The 20,676-nt window shown below is 34.2% G+C and overlaps 4 protein-coding genes across 7 annotated transcripts; 2 read left to right on the top strand and 2 right to left on the bottom strand.

Moving 5' to 3' along the window:
* Positions 1 to 3,656: 3,656 nt before the first annotated feature.
* On the top strand, positions 3,657 to 9,984 carry LOC127246306 (serine/threonine-protein kinase Nek3). The gene is made up of 15 exons (XM_051267593.1): positions 3,657 to 3,915; positions 4,499 to 4,665; positions 4,759 to 4,825; positions 5,093 to 5,158; positions 5,669 to 5,715; positions 5,906 to 5,951; positions 6,074 to 6,154; positions 6,245 to 6,287; positions 6,381 to 6,430; positions 6,520 to 6,601; positions 6,766 to 6,815; positions 7,467 to 7,540; positions 7,655 to 7,706; positions 7,953 to 8,396; positions 9,041 to 9,984. The coding sequence occupies exons 2-15, from the start codon at positions 4,580 to 4,582 to the stop codon at positions 9,716 to 9,718; spliced, it is 1,866 nt and encodes a 621-aa protein (XP_051123550.1). The 5' UTR covers positions 3,657 to 3,915; positions 4,499 to 4,579; the 3' UTR covers positions 9,719 to 9,984.
* Positions 9,985 to 10,177: 193 nt separating this feature from the next.
* LOC127246332 (protein IQ-DOMAIN 19-like) lies at positions 10,178 to 11,869 on the bottom strand. Of its 3 annotated transcripts, none has more exons than XM_051267642.1 (4): positions 11,518 to 11,869; positions 11,218 to 11,430; positions 10,882 to 11,128; positions 10,178 to 10,752 (listed from the first exon to the last, which is right to left on the bottom strand). In XM_051267642.1, exons 1-4 carry the CDS (start codon positions 11,794 to 11,796, stop codon positions 10,478 to 10,480), a joined length of 1,014 nt encoding a protein of 337 aa, XP_051123599.1. In that variant the 5' UTR covers positions 11,797 to 11,869; the 3' UTR covers positions 10,178 to 10,477. The 3 variants fall into 3 exon arrangements, with proteins under 3 accessions (XP_051123599.1, XP_051123590.1, XP_051123581.1); XM_051267633.1 differs by having other exon boundaries at positions 10,178 to 10,439; positions 10,529 to 11,128; XM_051267624.1 differs by having other exon boundaries at positions 10,178 to 11,128.
* Positions 10,388 to 14,650, top strand: LOC127246347 (probable ribose-5-phosphate isomerase 3, chloroplastic). The gene is made up of 4 exons (XM_051267655.1): positions 10,388 to 10,536; positions 11,014 to 11,235; positions 11,368 to 11,439; positions 13,451 to 14,650. Exon 4 carries the CDS (start codon positions 13,583 to 13,585, stop codon positions 14,402 to 14,404), a length of 822 nt encoding a protein of 273 aa, XP_051123612.1. The 5' UTR covers positions 10,388 to 10,536; positions 11,014 to 11,235; positions 11,368 to 11,439; positions 13,451 to 13,582; the 3' UTR covers positions 14,405 to 14,650.
* Positions 14,651 to 14,918: 268 nt separating this feature from the next.
* LOC127246316 (light-inducible protein CPRF2-like) lies at positions 14,919 to 18,681 on the bottom strand. Of its 2 annotated transcripts, XM_051267613.1 has the most exons (7): positions 18,140 to 18,681; positions 17,674 to 17,770; positions 16,774 to 16,984; positions 16,182 to 16,257; positions 15,972 to 16,097; positions 15,400 to 15,534; positions 14,919 to 15,327 (listed from the first exon to the last, which is right to left on the bottom strand). In XM_051267613.1, the coding sequence occupies exons 1-7, from the start codon at positions 18,605 to 18,607 to the stop codon at positions 15,127 to 15,129; spliced, it is 1,314 nt and encodes a 437-aa protein (XP_051123570.1). In that variant the 5' UTR covers positions 18,608 to 18,681; the 3' UTR covers positions 14,919 to 15,126. The 2 variants fall into 2 exon arrangements, with proteins under 2 accessions (XP_051123570.1, XP_051123562.1); XM_051267605.1 differs by having other exon boundaries at positions 14,919 to 15,534; positions 18,140 to 18,680.
* Positions 18,682 to 20,676: the final 1,995 nt, after the last annotated feature.

Raw genomic sequence — 20,676 nt, forward strand, 5'->3', positions numbered from 1 at the left:
GAGAAAAGAATATTGACATATTTGAATATGCTGTGGCTATGGATTTATGTAGAAATTATTAAATTTATTTGTCAATACGTTCCAGATTTATATTCAACCTTTTCATATTAATTCAGCAGTAATGATATGATTTTCCAGGATAGTTTGTCATTTTTTGTTATGGAATTGAATGTTACAATATCTTTAATGAGTAAAATATATAGGTATGCTTGGTTGTGTTAGATTTATATTCAACATTTTCATTTTAATTTTGCTTTGGAATTTGTTATGATTTTACATTTTGTTGTCTTAATACTAGATACTCTTTTCGTTCTTTTTTCTTTTTTTTTTTCTATTAGGTCAAACTAATTAGTTGTTGTAATGTTTTTCTAAATAGATTTCTAATGTGATGTTTCTAGGAAGAAAATAAAATAGTACTATTCATTAGTAAATGATCTGTTTATATATGTATATTTGAATGTTTTATATTAGTAGTATTTTTTAAAATATATTTCATCAAATATATATATTTTATTGCATCAAAATCTCTAATTTTTACTATTAAAAAAAAGGGAAAATCTTCAAAACTCTATTATAAATGTAAAAGAACAAATAATTGTTGTAACTGAGGAAGATAGTCCTGCTTTTATGTATCTTTTAATTTCGATTTAAAATTACTATTATAATTATCAATAAAATATACTATTTTTATAAAAATAAAATAAAATTAATGTCTCATTTTAAATTAATCTAAATCACAATAAAACAAACCTTTTAAACTTTTTTTTTATTATTTCTTTTTAAACTATGTGAATAGACTCGTATAACTATTCCACCAAATTGACAGTAAATGTAATACGTACGTAATTTATTATTTTGGCATTCAGTCATTTTTTTGTTTCCCTTAATTGCCCTTTGGATTCCGCCTGCAATGCGAGCTTATCAGTGTTTTAATGTAATATTTTATATAAAAATAAATAAATGAAAAATAAAAATTAAGTAAAGAAATTGTAAAATTTCTAATGAATTTTATAGCATTAATACAGACAGTGAGAAATAAAAGAACATAGCCAAATGATAATGGATATTGAATATGGAGTGGCGGTTCAAAATTAAATAGACAATTTCGGTGACTAGTCAAACGCTTTTATTACTCTATTAATTATTCCAACAGTTACGAAGATTTTGGAAATAATAAAAATTTATATTAGAATAAATGTGTATTTTTTTATTTTTATTTTTTGTAATTTTACATTTATTTATATTTTAAATTTCTAAATGATTATTTGATAATATTACACGAAAAATGAGTTATATGTAATAGTTTGATGTAAATAAATATTTTATACAAAAATATATATGAGTGTGTTCAATTGTGTCTTCAAGTGATAATATTTTTAAAATATAATACAAATTTGTTAGAAAAAACACACACACACACGTAACACAAAGTATCATTCTTCAATTTTTTTCACAAATGTTTGTATTTCACAATAAAAATATCTAAAACTATAAAATTAACAAAAATTTGATATTTATGTGATGTATTATTTATTATTTATTTTGGTTTTAAATAATATTTTTTAAGTAAGTGTAGAGAATTATGTAGATAATATAAAACACAATAAATAAATGTGTGTAATATATTAATTTTTGGAGCAAAACATATTGAAAACATTTGGGTAAAAGAACAAAAAATTAGTTTGTTCGGTTGTGTATTCAACTATTTAGTTTATTTTTTTATCTAAAAAAATATCACAATATATTTTTTATTTGATATCTTTCAATTATCAATTCTATTTGTTTTTATTGAATTAAATAATAATTTTAATTTTAAAGTTTAAATATATAAAAATACAATCAACAAAGAGTAAAATATTTAAATATATACTTTTTTAAAAAATAGTAATAATAATAACAGGTTTAAAATGTAGAAAAAAATGCAAGTATACAGTAAAAATATATATATATATATATTAAACTCAGAACTTCATTGGGCTAATTTGGATGCTTTGACAAATCATGGAAAATGAGATGCCGAGTTTTATATATGATTAAAATTACAACAAGTACACCAAAAATCTAAGTCAAAATAAAATAAAAACTTCTTAGATTGAAAATGAAACACAAGCTTTAATGGTAAGCCATACCTCAATACCTTATGTCACCTATGGACTACGGTGGCCCCCTACATACCAAAATTGTTCCCATAATTAAATAAATATATCACAATAAAATAAAATAGGTTCATTCAATCATTATTTTTTATACGATTTTCCATCAATATTATATATATAAAGGTTGTTTACTTTATTTTTTTCAATAGTACAATTTCAATTAAATATTAGTATTAGAAAATATATTATATACATATACATTTTATCTATTTAAAAAAAAAATTAATAATTCAACTCAAAGTATCAAATTAGACTCCAACTTGTAAAAAAAATAAAAACAAGAACGTATGTGTTTGACAATTATCTGATAGCTATTCAAAAAAATCTTTGACAAACACCCTCAAAATCTACTATTCTTTATAACAAAATGTAAAAAGATATTTGTATAATAAAAAAAAGTTTTCAAAAAAATAAAAGCTTCCTAGCTATAATATTTATTTTTAAGGGGTGAGCATAATCACAAATAGATCCAATTTAAGTTTATATGTATACATATATCTTTTTTTTTTTTCAAATTTAATTTTTCAATTTCTTTTTGGTCTAGTTAAAAAATATATACTATTTTTTATTATAATTTATTAATCATATACAAATAACAAAGTTTTTTTTTTTTTTGTTTGTTTTTATAAAAAAATATTCATTTTTTTATATTATCAAATTTAAAATATCAAAAATTATTTTATATATTTTTACTAATTAATAAAAAATTATTATACATTCGATTGAAATAAAAGGAGTATATACTTATATAAATAATTACACTAAGGCTGATCCACAATTATATTTTGTTAACAAAAAGTTAAACATCACATGAATCTAATTAATCATACACCAACAAGAGTCGAGATAATATATTAATAATAATGGGTGTATTGCCGCAGCCGCTATCCGAAATTGCGCATGAGGTAAACCTTAAACCGAACTTAATACTCTGCAAACCAGGTTCGACGGGAAAGTCACACTAGGCGAACCCACTCAAAACCCTTTTATTTCTATCTCTCTTCGATTAACAAATATTTTGATCTACCTTTGAAACTTTTTATTGTATTATATAAAATTTTATTGTCTACAAAATAATATATATTTTATTGAGATATAATTCTAAAAATATTTAAAATACAAACAACAGTAAGCATATAAAAAATAATAAAATATTATAATAACTTAATAACCTCCGCGGCCTAAAATAAGATATCCCTAACAAAAGAATCGTTTTTTCGCAGGGACGGTAGTATTAAATTTATACCTATTTCTTTTAATTTATTTATAAAAAAATATATTTTTTATTTATATTATTTAATAGTACACACTATAACTTAAGTATCCAAGTATTAAAAATTTTGCTAAATGAGTAAACTCAAAAATAATAGTGATATTTTATTATAACTAAGATTAAGAAGTCGCCTTTGCGCATTTTGTCTTTTTGTGCCGCTGCCAGTAACAATAATAAAAAAAATAATTAGTAGTAGAATTATAAAAGAGTGTGTCTGTGTACACATAATGTGTTGGTGGGAGCAGAGCAGACAGACAGTAGAGAGAGTGTCTCTAAATCTGTGATGGAGGAGGAAGACGACCGAGGAGGCCGCCGACGCCACCATTTCCTTCCTCCGCATTTACTGCCGCCATACCTACGCTCGCTCTCCTGAACCGACCAACCAACTACTACCTCTTCTGCATTTACATTGCTCTTCCTCTCCACCGCAAGCTCCTGATCTGCACAGCCGCGACCGTTACCCCTACCTTTCAAGTCAGTGTGTTTGTAAGTATATTTCGTTTTGCATTTTGCTGATTTTTGTGTGTGGAGTGCTGGAGAAGAGCTTTGAAAACTTTGAGGAAGTGCGTACTGGAATTGTGATAGTTGCTTGCTGCTGCTATTTTGTGATTTGTTTCAGTTTCGTGTCTGGATTTTTAATTTTTTTGGAACTTTGCTTGAGCTTGCGTTAGCAGCTTTGGCGCCGCCTAAATTGCTTGAATTAAGGCATGATTTATGGCGCATTTTGGTTTCTGAGTCTGGATCTCTGTTGTTGTGCTGGAGTTTGAATCAGGAAAATTAAGGCATACTATTTATGAACAGTAATCGCTTATTTACTCACCGACGGTTTAATGCTTCATATTCTCTAAAAATGTACAGATTTCAGAGTAAATGCGTCATAACTCCAAAATCACGATACCGCATTGTCTGGATTTGGTTTTAATTCTTCAACAAATCCACAGCGTAGTGTGTTTAAGGACGACTTGCTGCTAATTTCTGATTACTTGACACCGTTGCTTAATGTTTTATGCTCTTTTGAGCGTAATGTTATGTTCCATTGCTGAAAATTGATCGTACTTGTGGGTTTTAGGTAATGCGCATCTTAGCCGAAGTGAATATTTTGAGTTGAAGATATTGGAACTCACAGAGAGAAGTTTTGTTATAGCATTCAATGGAGAAGTATGAAACACTGGAACAGATCGGGAAGGGAGCTTTCGGTTCTGCCCTTCTTGTGCGGCATAAGCAAGAAAAGAAAAAGTGAGCACTACATACGCGATATGGCTGCCGTGTATCAATTATAGTGTATGTTTAATCCCTGATAAGTTTTTCTTCTTATTGAATTTTGTTAAGGTATGTCCTGAAAAAGATTCGCCTTGCTCGTCAAACTAACAGGACTCGTCGATCTGCACATCGTGAGGTTAATTGTCAATCCCTGCTTTGTTATCAAAGATTAATTTGAAATACGTAATGTAGGAGTAAATAAATATTGGGCCAAAATATCACACGAACCTTAAAGGGAATTTACAATGAGAAGTAACTTATTCATGCTAAAGTGATCTTTTAAGGAGTTGTGCTCTTCTGTTATGGACTCCTTTTGTAATGATGTTTGTCTCATAGGGTTTCGCAGACGTACCTTTATTCTGCTAACTAATGTTTGTTTCCTTTTGTTTTTTTAACTCTGTAGATGGAGCTTATATCCAAAATGCAAAATCCATTCATCGTGGATTACAAAGATTCATGGGTAGAGAAGGTGACTAATTGCATTGTACTCTCTTCTTTGATGTCTATTTATTTCAAGGCTAAACAGTATGAATTGTTGCGTCTTTGACGAGGTCGTTGTTAGTGACAAGATGAATTCATCCTATTTATGGGGCTATAGTACAATATTCTGATTAGAAGTATAAGTGTCTTAGTTATTCCCAATTAATGCAATGATAGAAGTGGTTGGATTATTTTTAGCAATTAAGTACATGCAGGGATTAGATTGTTGGAATATAAGGTGTTAGTTAGATTCGTAGATTTGTTAAGCAAGCTGAATGGTTGAGGGCCCACAACAGCTGTACAAACTAGCAAAGAATCTAGAACTAGTGTAAACTTCTACTTTAACTTAATCGCATATTTAGAAATTTTCTAAGTTGATTCCTTAATTACCATTTAGTGTATAACAATTGCGGCACTATTGCTACTTCGATAAGCAATGTTCTTTTTTCTTTTTAATTCTGACTCGTTACAATTGAATTTTTATGCGGTGTGGTTACAGGGTTGCTATGTGTGCATTATCATAGGTTACTGTGAAGGAGGAGACATGTAAGTAGTTCTGCATCCAATCCTTTTAGAATAGATCAATGCTTTCACAATGAAAATCCCTCCTCAAAAGCAATCCATCATGAACGCAGGGATGCTGGCATTCACATGCTTATGGCTCATATGAAAGTGTTTCTCTGATAAGATAAACATCAATTAGATTTACAAAGTTTCTGCTACTTCTCTTTTGTAGGGCAGAGGCCATAAAAAAGACAAATGGTGTCCATTTTTCAGAAGAGGTAGTCTCTCTAATTTAGTCCTGAAGCCTGAATTTCTTGTCTTCCATTGGCCTGATAATGTACCTTTCGCTTTCCTGATATTTGACATAAGCTAGCTTCTAATATTGAAAAACTTTTCGCAGAAGCTATGTAGGTGGCTTGTTCAACTGCTTATGGCACTTGACTACTTACACACAAATCATATTCTTCATCGTGATGTCAAGGTGAGTTGCACAGTTTATCTACTGGTTATGTTACATACATTGTTGTGAAATTTTTAAGACGTTTTTCAAATACATTGACAAATTTGGCAGTGCTCGAATATATTTTTAACTAAAGAGCAAGACATCCGGCTCGGTAAGAGATTGTTATATTTTCAGGTTCTTTTTTAAAATTTCATTTCTTATTTTGAGGAATTTGGAAGCAGTGCTCATTTAATGGTTTCTACAGGTGATTTTGGACTTGCCAAAATGTTATCTTCTGATGAACTTGCCTCCTCAGTAAGTATAGAGTTTGATAATCGTTTCTCAGGAATATTATTGTTCACCACTATCTTGCCCATACAAGTTTCTCATGTTCTGTTATTCAGATTGTTGGTACTCCCAGTTACATGTGCCCTGAGCTACTTGCGGATATTCCTTATGGTTTTAAATCTGATATATGGTCCCTTGGTAAGCAAAGGATATTTTCTTTTTACCTGTTTCCATTCAAAAAGCATAATCGGAAGCATGAGATTTATCCTCTTATGTTTAAATGGAAATCAAGTTCATAATAATATATTTTAAGATACATTTTTTAAGCAAATGGACTTATCCCTGCAATCCCATGAACTCAGGGTGCTGCATTTATGAGATGACTGCCCTTAAACCTGCATTCAAGGCATTTGTAAGTTGTTTCAATCGCATCAACAATCATAATGTACATTATTATCTTACTAATGAACTGTAGTCTTATAGATTTGAATATATATATATGTGTGTATGTGTGAGGAGAAAATAAAAAAGAAAAGAAAACACCCTCGAGTGTGTCAGAAGTCCATTGACTTATTTATTTTAGTTTCTTTTATTTTTTACTTTTTGCATTCTTGTAGTTTCCCTTTTATGTTGCGATGTGGAAGTGTTGCCTATTATTTTGACTGAAAATGTCCACAGAAGGCACTGTCCTTGAACTATATGTGTGCAATTTCTCTTTCCCCCTGTTGTATAATAATGACTTGACATGATTGGCAATCCTTTTGCATGAGAACCCATGACATGAAGTGTAGTGATCATCATTGTAGTTGTAGGGTTAAATGGCCTACTTGAATTTCCTACATCGGATACTAAATTTTTGGTTCGATTATGAGTATGATTTCTTGAATAATCATTTTCCTTGTCTTGCCCATAACCAAATGATGCAAGTTTAGCTAATGTTTCTTAAAATTAGCCTTGAAGATCTACTTTTCCTTGTTTGCTAGTTATATTATTGCTCATCGTAAAGCGACATTTTTTTTTTCCTGTTGATACTGATATATGAGATTATCACATCTATGGACAGGATATGCAGGCTCTCATAAACAAAATAAACAAATCCATTGTTGCTCCACTGCCTACCAAATACACTGGTGCATTGTAAGTTTCTTCAACATTCTTGGTTTTAATTCTGTGTAAAGTCACCCTCCTGTTTCCCTTCTTACAAGTGTATAATCTCATTTTTAACCCAATGCCTTGATATTTGTGTTTCAGCCGAGGTCTAGTCAAAAGCATGCTGAGGAAAAATCCAGAACTCCGGCCAAGTGTAAGTCCTACCACTGATTCGTAATTTATTTCACTTGCATTATGGGCATTTTTTTTAACACGTGTTGCTGTTTTTTTTTGGGCTCAACTGCTCAAGTAATATTTGTTTGTTAAAATCCATGTTAGATACCCAAATTAGTTCACATATTCACATTCTGTCCATATAGCTCTCTGTGATGATGCTGACTGATAATTAAAATCGAAATAAATCATTCAACTTACAATAGTGTTAATAATAATTGTGCAGGCTGCAGAACTTCTGAAGCACCCACACCTTCAACCCTATGTGCTCGATGTTCATCTGAAACTAAATTCCCCCAGGCGTGACAATCTTCCACGTCCATCACCTGAAACAGAACAGCATAGTGCTAGGAAGATTCGATTTTCGGATCCAGTCCACATGCCACTTCCAGCGTATAGAGAGAGGCGACTATCATGTGGAAATGACAGGACCTTGAATCCCAGTGTATCTGGAGCTGATCAAAGCTATAGCTCATCAACTAAGATAATGAGACCCACCCCTTTCCACATGTATCAGGAAATGAAAGAACTGTCCACTGGAAGCAAAGATGATGGAACTGTCGTTACAAAAAATGTTACTTCGAGAGCCTCAGTGAACCAGAAAATTGTACCACCAAAAGCTTCAACAACTGCGAAGAGTAAACCAAATTTTCCGAAGAAGCAAAATATGGTAAGATTCCGAGAGTAATCCCTCTGTTTGCTATTTTTCTTGTCGCTGATTATAAAGTTCTGCGATGTTTTCCTCAAGTATCTTCATTTTTATCATATTGAAATTTCTTTATGAAATGCTCTTCCTAGATTATCATAGAGGGTTTTATATAGAATAGCAAAACAAAAAAGAAAATGCTTCAAATTAGACCATTATTATGATATTAGATCTTCGAATTTTAGAAAAATCAAAAGATTCGGAGACAAAGACAAAAAAATGATTTGTCGCTGAGGTCATTTGGATAGGTTGTTTCAAGTTTTCTCCAGCTTATAAGAGAAATATATCAATCTCTAGCAAACATTCAAAACTTTTAAATCTTAGTCTTGTCCACATCAATGGCTCGCCTTGGGCGCTGCCACATGTAGTTTGACCAAAGAAGCAAATTCATTCATTAAAAAAGTTGAACTAGTTTTTCTCAAGCAGAAACCAGAAACATGAACTAGCATAACCTTAAGAAGCTCTCTCTTTTGCAGTAATAGTTATATTATATTCTGAAGGTTTTCGTTTCCATTTTTATGCTCTAGTTTAAGCATGTGATATCAAACAAATACTTGTCTGGACGTATCTAAAACATCTTAGCAGCTAAATGTGTTTTTTGTTTGCAGCTTCCAACTTCGAAAAGCTCAATCAAGAAATCTGTATCTACAGCACGTAGAGCTTCACTTCCATTTCCTGCCAAAGATGACATTCACAAATCCCATCACAGGTCCAGTCTTGGAACTCTTCAAAACATTGGCATTATCCGATCTCCAGATGTTTCGGTTAACGCCCCTCGCATGGACAAAATGGTTGAATTCCCCCTAACATCATACGAGGAATCCTTTCCCATCTGCATTAACTCATCAGATTCTGTGCAAGGCTCCTCTGCGTCACAACAGGTTGACTGCTCTATTATGAAAGATCGGTGCATCATTCAGTCACCTGATAAACCTGGCAGAGTAAGCTTGACCAGTTGGCAAGGAGTTCAACAAACTGCATTTAAAAAGGAAAAGGACGATGGAAGTGAGTATTCAGATCAAAATGCCACAGCTGGTGCCTCAAGCCGAACATCATCAGACCAAAGACGCCGCAGGTTTGACATGTCTTCATACCGACAGCGTGCTGAAGCATTGGAAGGCTTGCTGGAATTTAGTGCAAGATTGTTGCAACAAGAGAGAATTGAGGAGCTTGGGGTTTTACTAAAGCCATTTGGCCCCGGGAAAGTATCTCCGAGAGAAACTGCAATCTGGTTAACCAAGAGCTTTAAAGAGAAAACAATCCAACCAGAAGATTTTCACTCTTGAATCAGCTTTGCATCTGCAGGATTTCTTCATGAAATAAAATATCAACATTCTTGTGCAACGACGTAGTTCTGCAGTTCTAGAAGCAGAGAGAAGTATTTTAGATCGTAGTTTAGCCTGTCATCTAGGCAAACTTCAAATTATTAGATAGTGCTCAAATGGGAATTTAGTAATCGCTAGACGACTGAAGTATCTGCTGATTCCATTCCATTGGTTTAGTATCTAGACCACATTAATGTCGGCTATAATATCCTAGTATTCTGTTTCAACTCTTGTTAATATATGGTTTTTCAGTTTTTGTGTTGCTCCTGCTGCCTGCCGTAGAGTGTAGAGTTTTGTTGAGTCTGAAGCTAACTTCTGTCTCCTTTGTTTCTTTCTGACAGCTGTGCAAAGATCGTCCTGGCATGCCATCCAGAACATTTATATAGCAAGATTTCTACTGTTGTACTCGTGACCGCTGAATTATTTCACATGGTTCTTATATTCTTGTCTAATGTTTCTTTTGTCAGCCAGCAAGGAAAAGGAAAGAAGAGCCGCAACATAGGAAAATGCATATTTTATGTTTGACTGGTTAGTAGATTGGAGTTTATTCTCCTCTGCCTTCATCTTCAGGTCTCTGAAAATCCAAGATTTCTTTCATGTCTCGATTTGGTTCCCTGTTGTGCTTGTCCTCTCGGCTGCTCTTTTTCAGGTGGTTTCAGAATCAGTTCAAATTCATGGGAGGCTGCAAATGAAGAAATGATTCACAACCAAGTTTGAAACTCAAGTGAATGAATGGAAGTTCAACGGGTGATCGAGAATCTCAGCGCTTACCTCAAACGGTACGAATGAATTCCTCTTGTATATGCTTGCCACAGTAGTGATATACGATTCCCTCTCTCTATCAGTGGTGAATTTTCCTGTACGCCATAGTTTAAGTAGCCACGGGTACTGATTTTCTTGGTCATTTTTCCCATCGATTGATGAAGATCGCCTGCTTCTCTGCTTGGTATTTGATTCAGGGCGCTGCCGTGGCTCACTGTGTGATCTCGCTTTTGCTTTTGATGATTCCGTATTGTTCATATAATTTGGCGTAAAATTAGAGCTACGGGGTATGTTATAATCCGGACAATGTGTCGGCAGTCGAATGATGGAGTGCTTGTTCTCTGGGCAATAAAAATACCTACCGGAGTTTTGTCTAGCCTTTTTTAGTGAAAATTCCTCCTGTGTCCCGTCGTAGGTCGTCGAGGTCGAATCCGTGAATGAAACTGTTGATGGACTGGCTAATGAATGAAGTTTGCTGTCTTTTTGCGATGCAGGACTATCGATTTTCCAACTACATTCGTCTCCTTGGGATGGGATGCATTCTGCCCTTGTACTTCTGCTCCTCAAACCTCCAATTACTCGGAAACTCTTCGAATCAGCTGTATTCTCCTGCATTAAGATGATCGAGAACACGAGCTTCTCATTTACCGAATTTTCAGAAACGATGAATTTGAAAAGAATTAGATGGGATGGCTCACATTAGCTGATGATTCTCTGTAAGATTTTCTTTGTCTCTCAATCACCTGCGGCTCTTCCGCCATTTGTATCCGATGAATCCGAGCTCTGACTTGGATTTTCATCACGGCATGCACCGACCTAACGACTGTATTCATTTGTTTTCTCACTAGGTACCCCCTGGCTAATGCCTGCAGCTTGACCAATCCTTTCAAGGCGCGCAACGCCCTCTTCGCCTGCAGCAGGTACACGCTAATTTAATCCGACAATTATTTTCGTTATTAGAGAATATGCGAAACTTAAAAATGCATGCATCATCATACCAAATAGGATCGATAAATAGCTTGTATTTTTGTAGCTGCATCGTGTGCATTTAACGCGGATTCCATCCCTTGAATCTTAGTATTGTCTCCCTGATTTAGTGTTGGTAACCAGTCGAATGACGCGCTGCTTCTGCGCGCCGTGCTGCTCGATCTTTTTAAACTCCATCCCCGTCTAACTTTACGAGCATCGGTCGACGAAACCGAGTGGCCTGTTTTCTTGCTTGTGTCCTCCCTTTTACCCATCAAGAAATTCCTTATCCATTTCCCTGCCTTCCCCATGCTTTCTTCTTTACCTGTGAACTGTGAATCCAAATATCCTAAAAATGTAGAGAGAGAGAGAGAGAGAGAGAGGTGTGTTCTAATTTAGCAGTAAGAAAATTTACATGCCAAGTAGTAGAGAGTTGAGTTTTTATAGTTGCATATGGTTGTTAAAGAAAAGGTTTGATTTATTCATGGGGCCTGCACTGCACTGGAGTGGTCTTTTCTTTAGCTGCCATTTGCCACATTATCTGTGTAGACAGGCCATTATGTATATATATGTATTGGTGGGATTAATTTTATTGTCTCCTGTAGTAATTTAATTTGCTTGGGGATTTATTGATAGTTTTGGAAATTAGGGATTTGTTAGAGATTATTTGGCCATTATTATCATGTTTATAAATGAAGTGGAATAAATGATAATATGTAGATGAGGAGGAATGGGGTTTGGGTAGAGCGCCTGTAAAACCTTATCCACCTGCACAGTGAAATTTAGGGTTCTATTTTAGTACACGTGGCTCCATATGAAAGTTTTGTGTTTTTATCTGAGAAGACAAAGCGTATCTCGTAGAAGGAAAATGCAATTTTGCCTTTGAAATTTGTCACAGTAAAAAATTAAAATACTTAAAAATAAGAACATGTGGTTGAGCCTGAATGTTTGATCATCATTTACATCACAATGGTGTTTACTGTGTATATATATATATATATATATGTTACATTTAATATTCGTGTTATTTTCTTTATATCATCCTTCAATATATACACGAGTGATAGTATGAATAGAATATATTTTGTGTTAAAATCAATAACAATATATATTGTGTAGGCTGTTGTTCATTCATAAAAACAAATAAATTAATTAAATATATGTTAAAACTAATTTTATATTTAAAAATATCATATCAATATATAAGTAACGAATTGTTTTTTTTGTTTTAAAATCTAAAATCTTAACTTCTAAATCCTAATTGTCATTAGGGAAAGCCTTGCTATATTAATATTCGTTCTTACAAAAGATAAGTTTCTAATAACACTATCAAGCTCTCAAAGCATGTTATTTGACGTTTTGATTTGGTTTGAAATCTAATTATTGTAAAAAAAAATTGAAATAGTACTATTCGTTATGATGTACTCCATTAAATGTTTTGAGTCGACGCTTTTACATGTTTAATAGTCCGAGATTAAATTCAAACAATCTTAAAATTACCTACATTTAGAATTTTTTCAAAAAATAATTTTAATTTTTCGGCTGGGAATTTAAATAAATTATTAATATTACTTTGACACTTTAATAATATTCCTTCTATCTCATTTAATTTTTTATTTTTTTTTTCGTTCTTTTGTATAATTTATAATTTGTTATCTTTAAAAATATAATTATATATTTAATTATATTTTAAAATTTATAATTTATTTTCTCCGTTCTATAATTAGATATATATTTTACTTTTTGTACGTATTTTTAGAAATATTAGTATTATATTTGTATAATATATGATAAATTACATGTTAGTAATAGGGAATTTACTTAAAAATAAATAAATAAATATTTTGGTATAGTACATACTAGAAAAATGGGATAATTTATTATTGGACTGAGGGAATAATCTTTTAATTAGTACCGAAGTAATCATAATAATAAAGAGAAAATGCTGATTGGTCCGCGGCACAGTTGAGTTGACGAAATAACTTCCAAAGAAACAAAGTGTGAGGCGGAGCAGCAACGGGTACAACATCCAAAGCGAGAGGTTCATCATAACTTTCAGCACATTCACTCACTCCCAATCCCCAATCCCCACCATCCATGGCCGCCGCCGCCGCCGCCTCCACCGTCTTCCTCCTCCCGCCCTCCTCTCGCCGCCGCCGCAGCAATTCCGTCCGCCTCCTCCGCCCCACCATAAAGGCCTTCTCCGCCCCAACCCTCACCCAAGACGACCTCAAACGCCTCGCCGCTGACAAAGCCGTCGACTACGTCAAATCCGGCATGGTCCTCGGCCTCGGCACCGGCTCCACCGCCGCCTTCGTCGTCGACAAGCTCGGCGCGCTACTCAAATCCGGCTCCCTCACCGACATCGTCGGCGTCCCCACCTCCAAGCGCACGCAGGAGCAGGCCGCCGCCCTCGGCATCCCCCTCGCAACCCTAGATACGCATCCGCACCTCGACCTCGCCATCGACGGCGCCGACGAGGTCGATCCGGCTCTGGACCTCGTCAAGGGGCGCGGCGGCGCTCTCCTCCGCGAGAAGATGGTGGAGGCGGCGTCCGACGCCTTCGTGGTGGTCGTCGACGATTCCAAATTGGTTTCGGGACTCGGAGGGTCGGGACTCGCTATGCCTGTGGAGGTGGTCCAGTTCTGCTGGAACTACAATTTAGTGAGGCTCCAGGACCTCTTCAAGGAAGAAGGCTGCGAGGCCAAGTTGAGGCTGGACGGCAGTGGCAAACCCTATGTGACTGATAATTCGAACTACATTGTGGATCTGTACTTCGCGACGCCGATCAGAGACTCGGCGGCGGCGGGGAAGGAGATCGCGGCGCTGGAAGGGGTGGTGGAGCACGGATTGTTTCTGGACATGGCGACTGCAGTCATCATTGCTGGCAAGGATGGGGTGAGTGTCAAGAACAAGTGAGTATTTTATTTTTACTACTAATTTTCTTTCTGGATTTTTGAAATTGGTTTGTGTTGTATTTTGCACTGCTGATTTGGGTACAGAAAATGGATCAATAATTTCTTGATCGTCACTAAAAATGGTTGGTTTGGATCAAGATTTTGGGTTTACAGTTGGATGATGAATGTGTGTGTTTATACACACCACATTGGTTTTTTTGGATTTGTTTGCTATAATGGAAAAATGAAGAGAGTAAAAATTCAAGAATTTGATGGTGCTGAATCAGAAGCTAATCTACTGAGTTAAGAAAAACTCAATCTTTTCTAATTGCTATATACATCTCCAGAGGAGCTTCCAAAGCCAAGCAAATTTTGGACGTCACAACAGTACACACTGCAATATTGGTTTCTTAAATTCAATTCAATAAATTTTAAAATACTTTTTCTGTTTATCATAAACATATTTCAACATATCTTTTATGCGGTATAATAACATAACTCTAATAAATTTTGGCATATCAATGAAACCATAATGATAAAAGTTAAAAACACCACCACCAATTAACCAAAGCAATCGAAAAAATAACAAAAAAAGAGTAAAATGCGTCAAAGAGTGTCACACACAGTGCAAGAAGAATAAAAGTCAGTCATCCGGGGAACAATTTGATCCCCAAGAGAAGAAGAATGGCAACATATTAGAAACCGGCGCAGTGGCGGGAAGTCAAGATCTCCGACAGCGCCGCCTTACTGCTTGCCGCTGCCGCTGCCGCCACCGGAGGAAGAACCGGCCGCTCCACGAATACGCTTCTGGAGATGTTCCAAGCTCGCCACCCTCTGCATCGAAACAGTCCTTCCAATCTTGTTCGCCCCGACTGCAGCGGCGTCGTTGGGCTGTAAATTCTCCCCTGGATTACCATCGATCAAACCGTTTTGGATCCTGTGGTCCTGCACGGCGACAGAAGCACGGTTGTTAGACTGCGGGCAGTGGTAGTATTGCTGGTTCAGATCATCTTGCACCGGGACAGCTGCGTCAGCAGATGTGTCGGGACTGCCGGAGAAAGCTGGCCTGCCTAATGCCGACATTTCAGACATGGCTTGGAAAAGTGGGTTCAGGCCGGTGACTCTTTTCACCGTTTCTTCAGCCATTTTAACCTGTTGAAGGAAATACCAGAGATTAGTCGGTACTCGGGGCTGTTTTGGAGATGAAAAATAATTCAGGCAATGAAGATTTTGAAGCGACAGAAGAACTACTGTGGAGTGATATTTAGAGCAGAATATCAGTCCATATTGAAGTGATCCGGAGAAATATTTCATTTGGCAAAGATGTTTATGCTGAAGATTAAGCTGGGTAGAGATTGCTAACTAATAAATAACATTAGATTCTCAAATGATATAGCTAGTAATATAATTCGGGTTCTTCTAGAGGTATAATAGGTTTGTGGAGATAATTAGTGTTCCAATCTAATACGAGAACCGAAGGGGAGGCCGTATTTATATGCAGGGTAAGTTATTGAGGAATAACAAATATGTTTGGAGAATTTGAAAAATCAGAAGCAAGGCAAGTATAAAACTCTCGTAGAATTGATTACCTTTGCTCTCAGTGTCTCGACATCAGCTTTCAGAACTCTGTTATCAACAGCTGCTTCATTATATTTGTTGCTTATGTCCGTTAGCCGCTTGAGCAAAGATGAGTTCTCGACTTTTAATTGAGAAACCTAAAAAGAGGCAAAATTTCAGTGTCTTATGGGGCAATAACTGCAGGATCGTTGAAATGAAGTTGACCGGAAATCACCCTTTACCTGTGTCTCAAGCTCAGTCAAATGGGCTTGTTTTCTTCTTCTAGAGCGACGAGCAGATTCTCTGTTTGAAAGCATTCTGAGAAAACATAAGGAAATTAATCAGACAAGATTCACTGTTAAAACCAATGATCTAATGGAATGTGAGAAAACTTAGGGCTGACAGCCATCAACGAAGAGAAGCTGACTATTTTGTGCCGATGAATGTGGTCTGAACAATGAAAATAACAAAGGCAAAATCCACTTTAGCAAGATACTATCAGAAAGCCTTTTCTCAGTTGATAACCGATCCCTAGCGAGCAATGCAAGTAAAATACACAATCTACCAACACTATATTTCTTTAGGCTACACTTTATTTGGTTATATGATCATGGTCTGAACCATACGAATATAGCCGAGTACTCCTCAATTATTACCATGACAATCGAAATACCTTCAGCTACCATATTTTCCATTGCCTAGCAGCTTGTGTGAGAATTTTTACGGTCCTCGTGTAAACTAACTCCAAGTCTAGCCTATCTCTCCCCCATTTCCAGACAACCGGTTTTTTACACAATCATAAATGGCTGGTTACCAAATGATTCAGGCAAATACCTTCTCATTCGTTTTGCATCTGTAGGATCTGCATTTAGACTCGTTTCATTTTCTCCCTCTGCTTCATCATCATCTGACTGATCCCCTGATGATCCGCTAGCTGTTAACTTCACCTGAGCACCAGATTTTTGCGACATAGCAGGCAGTGGAGGTATGCCAATCGGTCCACCAGTGTCCTTGTCTTGTAACTTTGATGCATCCAGCCCACTTGCTATCAAAAGAAAATGGTTCAAAGTTCAAACAACATCACGCTAACATAAAGATATTCTAAAGACAAGATACCATAAAATACTTCGATTTATGTGAAGACACATGTGAATTTCAATGTGAACAAATTGCACACAACAATGTGCGGATTACATTCGTGGTGAATATAACAAACAAAGCTATGTTAAGGCACTGTAGGAGTCAACAAGAGCATAACACCACAATCACAAGAACAATATTCTTTTAAATGGCTAACAGAAGTTATAAACATATTGTGAAATTTTGTAAATGACCATTTGGTTAAAGATTAATGAGTGGAAAGAACTCAATGCTATTGGGAAAAACCGGTACCCCTAAACTCAACATAGTCATTTTAAGGCTTGCTTGTGTTCAAAACAAGGATCTAACGAGTAAATTGTGCAGTTTATACATCAAATCTAGATTATGGGCAGGTGTACAATGAAAAAAAAAAAGTTAGGAAATTCAACTTTGATACAAGTGTATATCATGCAGCCATCTTTTTCTCATTTTACAGGAACCCTTCATTACCCATAACTACATGCAATGGTGTAGATGATCCATAAACGTAATTTAATATTATAGCCCTTTGGAACAAATGTATACATAAAATCAAAGCCAGTCATTCATGTTGCTCAGCAGGAAAAGATGGTCTTGAAAATATTGAAAAAGAACCTTTGTTAGTAACATGAGACCCCATCGAATTAGAAGCCTGAGACACATTGTCGGGTGCCACTGCAGGCGATAAACCCGGAACCTTGCCACCGGTTGCCTGCATGAGTTGTAGAATCCAGAATTCAACATATAAAGTGCAACATAAGAAATAAATTACCAACATTATAGTCTTGAAATACTTCAAAAACTAAATAATCAAACCATAAATATATATATATATAGATAGATAGATAACAGAGAAATATATATATATATAATATATTACACAGATATTATTCACCAACTATATTGTAGGCCTGAAAGAATCAACAATTTTAAGCTGCGAAACCTAAGCTCCGACCACCACAAATCCAGCCAGATCAGCTCAAATTCAAATCAATTACGCAAACAACGATAACTATAATTTCCCTATGTTTAGTTAAAAAGCAATTTCTTCAACTTCCTCAAAAAGGTCAAAAGGAAATACCCGAGTCAAAGCGACGGCGGCGCACGCCAGTTCGAGGCGGCTTTTCAAATACGCCTGATAAGCCTCCGAATCCGCAGGTATATTGTGACGCGGAGCCCCATCCGCCGCCGGTGGCGGCGGATGCTGGCCACTAGTACCCTCAGCCCCACCGGATTGGTCGCTTCCTTTGATCTCCACCACATCGTCGTTCTGCGGCGTATTCCTCGTCGAGGAGGACGCAGAAGACTGCACGCCGGCGGCTCCGTTTTCCGCCGCGACGGCCTCCTGGAGAAATCGCTGGAATGCCCATTCCGACGAACTCCGGAGCATCCGCATCATTTTGGCAGCGGAGGCCGATGAAACCGCCGAAGACGAGGCGTGGTCCGCCTCCGCCGCCGCCGCGGCGTCGTCGTCCTCCTCAGGAATCGGAGGAGCGTGCGGCGACCAGAAAGGCTCAGCTATGTCGTCCACTGAGAAAACTCTATCCATCGTTCTCTCTCTTCCTTCCTGCTTTGTCTCTTCTCTCTCTCCGTCTCTCTCTCTCTCCACTACGGAAATGTTAAGACCGTGTTTGGCTTCAACTTTTAAAGTCTCCATATATTTTCCGTATCGTGAAAGCGTGTTTTTTTTTTTTTTTTTCTTTCCTTTTGGGTGTGTTTGTTTGGAGGAATGGATTTTAAATTTATTATTATTTTTTTTTCTTAAAACACATCAAATTAAATTATTATTTTTATTTTTTATATTATATTAAAAATTAATTTTATATTTAAAACATCGTATCAGCACCTGTTTATATCAAATCATACAACTATTCAAATTCAAAATTTTTACTATTTAAATTCCAGCTCAAAATACTAACTCTCAAACAAACACACCATCATTCGTTTTGTTCGGGGTATGATTTTTATTTATTTTTAAATTTGAATTAAAAAAAAATGAACTGAAATATTTGTATAATATATATAAATATTTATTTTTATGGTATTTTAAATATAAAATAATTTTTAATATTTATTCAATTTAGCTAAATAAATATATATTTACTTTCCATATAAAATTTTAAAAATATAGAAATATTTTAATTATAAAAAAATAGTACTATTTTAATTATAATATGTAGTTAAAATTAGTGATAAGATAATATTATTGCCTTTGATTTTTGTATAAAATTAGTGATAACATAATAGTATTTGTTTGGAGGAAGGAGTAGGATATTTTTGAATTGTTATTTTGTACAATCCAGTGACATGTATATTTTTTGAATTGACAAAAATAAATAGAATATAAAAAATAAAAATAAATTTTTAATTTGATGTTTTGAAAAATAAAAAGAATTATATTGAAAATGTCATATTAACAATTATTTATATCATATAATACAACTATTCAAATTCAAATTTTTACCATTGAAATTCCAAATCCCCGACCAAATACATATTCAATATAAAAAATAATATTCCTTCCGTCCCAAAAATAAGTATCCATTTGCTTTTTACACGTAATTTTAAAAATATTAATATTATATTGGGATATAGTAAGAATAAAGTAAAAATGACTAAAATAACTTTATTAATATTTGTGATATAAAGGTAATGACATTTGTATAATATATTGTAAGTTGTAAGGGTATTTGTAATGTTAGGTAGATAGTACAGTTACTGCAAAAGAAAATTAATACTTTTTATGGGACGGATTAAAATATAAAAATAATTTTTTTGTTACGAGAGAACGAAGTAATAATATTTTATTGAACCGTTCACTTTTAGTGAAAATATTTAGTATATATATTATTTATATAGTATAAATATGTATATATTGAAGTACTTTTTATGAATATCTTATTAAAAATTATGCCAACATAAAATTATAAATAAACAATTGAATATATTTTTATTAAAAGATTAAACAATGTACTATTTTTATTTTAAATACAAACGAAATACATATATAAATTAGAAATATATTTATAGTTTTGATGATTTATTAATACCGTATTAGTTGTCACAATTAGTGTATATATACACTAAAAATGACATATGAAATATATGTTACTTAGCTATCAGAATCATCACAGTAACATACTTCATTTATGGACTCTATGTGATCCAATATATATATATATATATATATTAATTCCTCTCTCTCAATATAAATAAGTGATTTGAGATTTTGTAGTATATTAAAAAATAATACTCCCTCTGTTCCATAAGCAAATATTTATTTATTTTTTGCACGTAGTTTTAGAAATATTAGTATTATATTGGGATATAGTAGAAATAAAATAGAAATGACTAAAATAACCTTATTAGTACGTATGATATAAATGTAATCACATTTGTGTAATATATTGTAAATTGTAAGGGTATTTGTAATGTTAGGTAGATAGTACAGTTACTAAAAAAAATGAATACTTTATTATGAGACGGAGTAAAATGGAAAAATTGATATTTTGTTATGGGACGGAGGGAGTAATATTTTATTAGTTCATAAAAAATATAAAATAATTTTAATATTTTTTTTGTTTTTTACTTTGTGTATAAATTAATTTGATGAATAAT

The sequence above is a fragment of the Andrographis paniculata genome, unplaced genomic scaffold (assembly GCF_009805555.1).
Source record: "Andrographis paniculata isolate CXL003 unplaced genomic scaffold, ASM980555v1 Contig10END, whole genome shotgun sequence".
Taxonomy (NCBI): domain Eukaryota; kingdom Viridiplantae; phylum Streptophyta; class Magnoliopsida; order Lamiales; family Acanthaceae; genus Andrographis; species Andrographis paniculata.

What these genes read in the sequence shown, in the direction of transcription:
- LOC127246306 (XM_051267593.1), top strand. Translation starts at nt 4,580, where the DNA reads ATGGAGAAGTATGAAACACTGGAACAGATCGGGAAGGGAGCTTTCGGT. An exon ending in GTGTCCATTTTTCAGAAGAG is followed by an intron (nt 5,952 to 6,073) that starts GTAGTCTCTCTA and finishes AACTTTTCGCAG; the next exon opens with AAGCTATGTAGGTGGCTTGT. An exon ending in ACCAAATACACTGGTGCATT is followed by an intron (nt 7,541 to 7,654) that starts GTAAGTTTCTTC and finishes TTTGTGTTTCAG; the next exon opens with CCGAGGTCTAGTCAAAAGCA.
- LOC127246332 (XM_051267624.1), bottom strand. Translation starts at nt 11,796, where the DNA reads ATGGGGAAGGCAGGGAAATGGATAAGGAATTTCTTGATGGGTAAAAGG. An exon ending in CTATTTATCGATCCTATTTG is followed by an intron (nt 11,431 to 11,517) that starts GTATGATGATGC and finishes TACCTGCTGCAG; the next exon opens with GCGAAGAGGGCGTTGCGCGC. An exon ending in ACAGAGAATCATCAGCTAAT is followed by an intron (nt 11,129 to 11,217) that starts GTGAGCCATCCC and finishes ATCTTAATGCAG; the next exon opens with GAGAATACAGCTGATTCGAA.
- LOC127246347 (XM_051267655.1), top strand. Translation starts at nt 13,583, where the DNA reads ATGGCCGCCGCCGCCGCCGCCTCCACCGTCTTCCTCCTCCCGCCCTCC.
- LOC127246316 (XM_051267605.1), bottom strand. Translation starts at nt 18,607, where the DNA reads ATGGATAGAGTTTTCTCAGTGGACGACATAGCTGAGCCTTTCTGGTCG. An exon ending in GTCTCATGTTACTAACAAAG is followed by an intron (nt 16,985 to 17,673) that starts GTTCTTTTTCAA and finishes TTCTTTTGATAG; the next exon opens with CAAGTGGGCTGGATGCATCA. An exon ending in TCGAGACACTGAGAGCAAAG is followed by an intron (nt 15,535 to 15,971) that starts GTAATCAATTCT and finishes TTCCTTCAACAG; the next exon opens with GTTAAAATGGCTGAAGAAAC.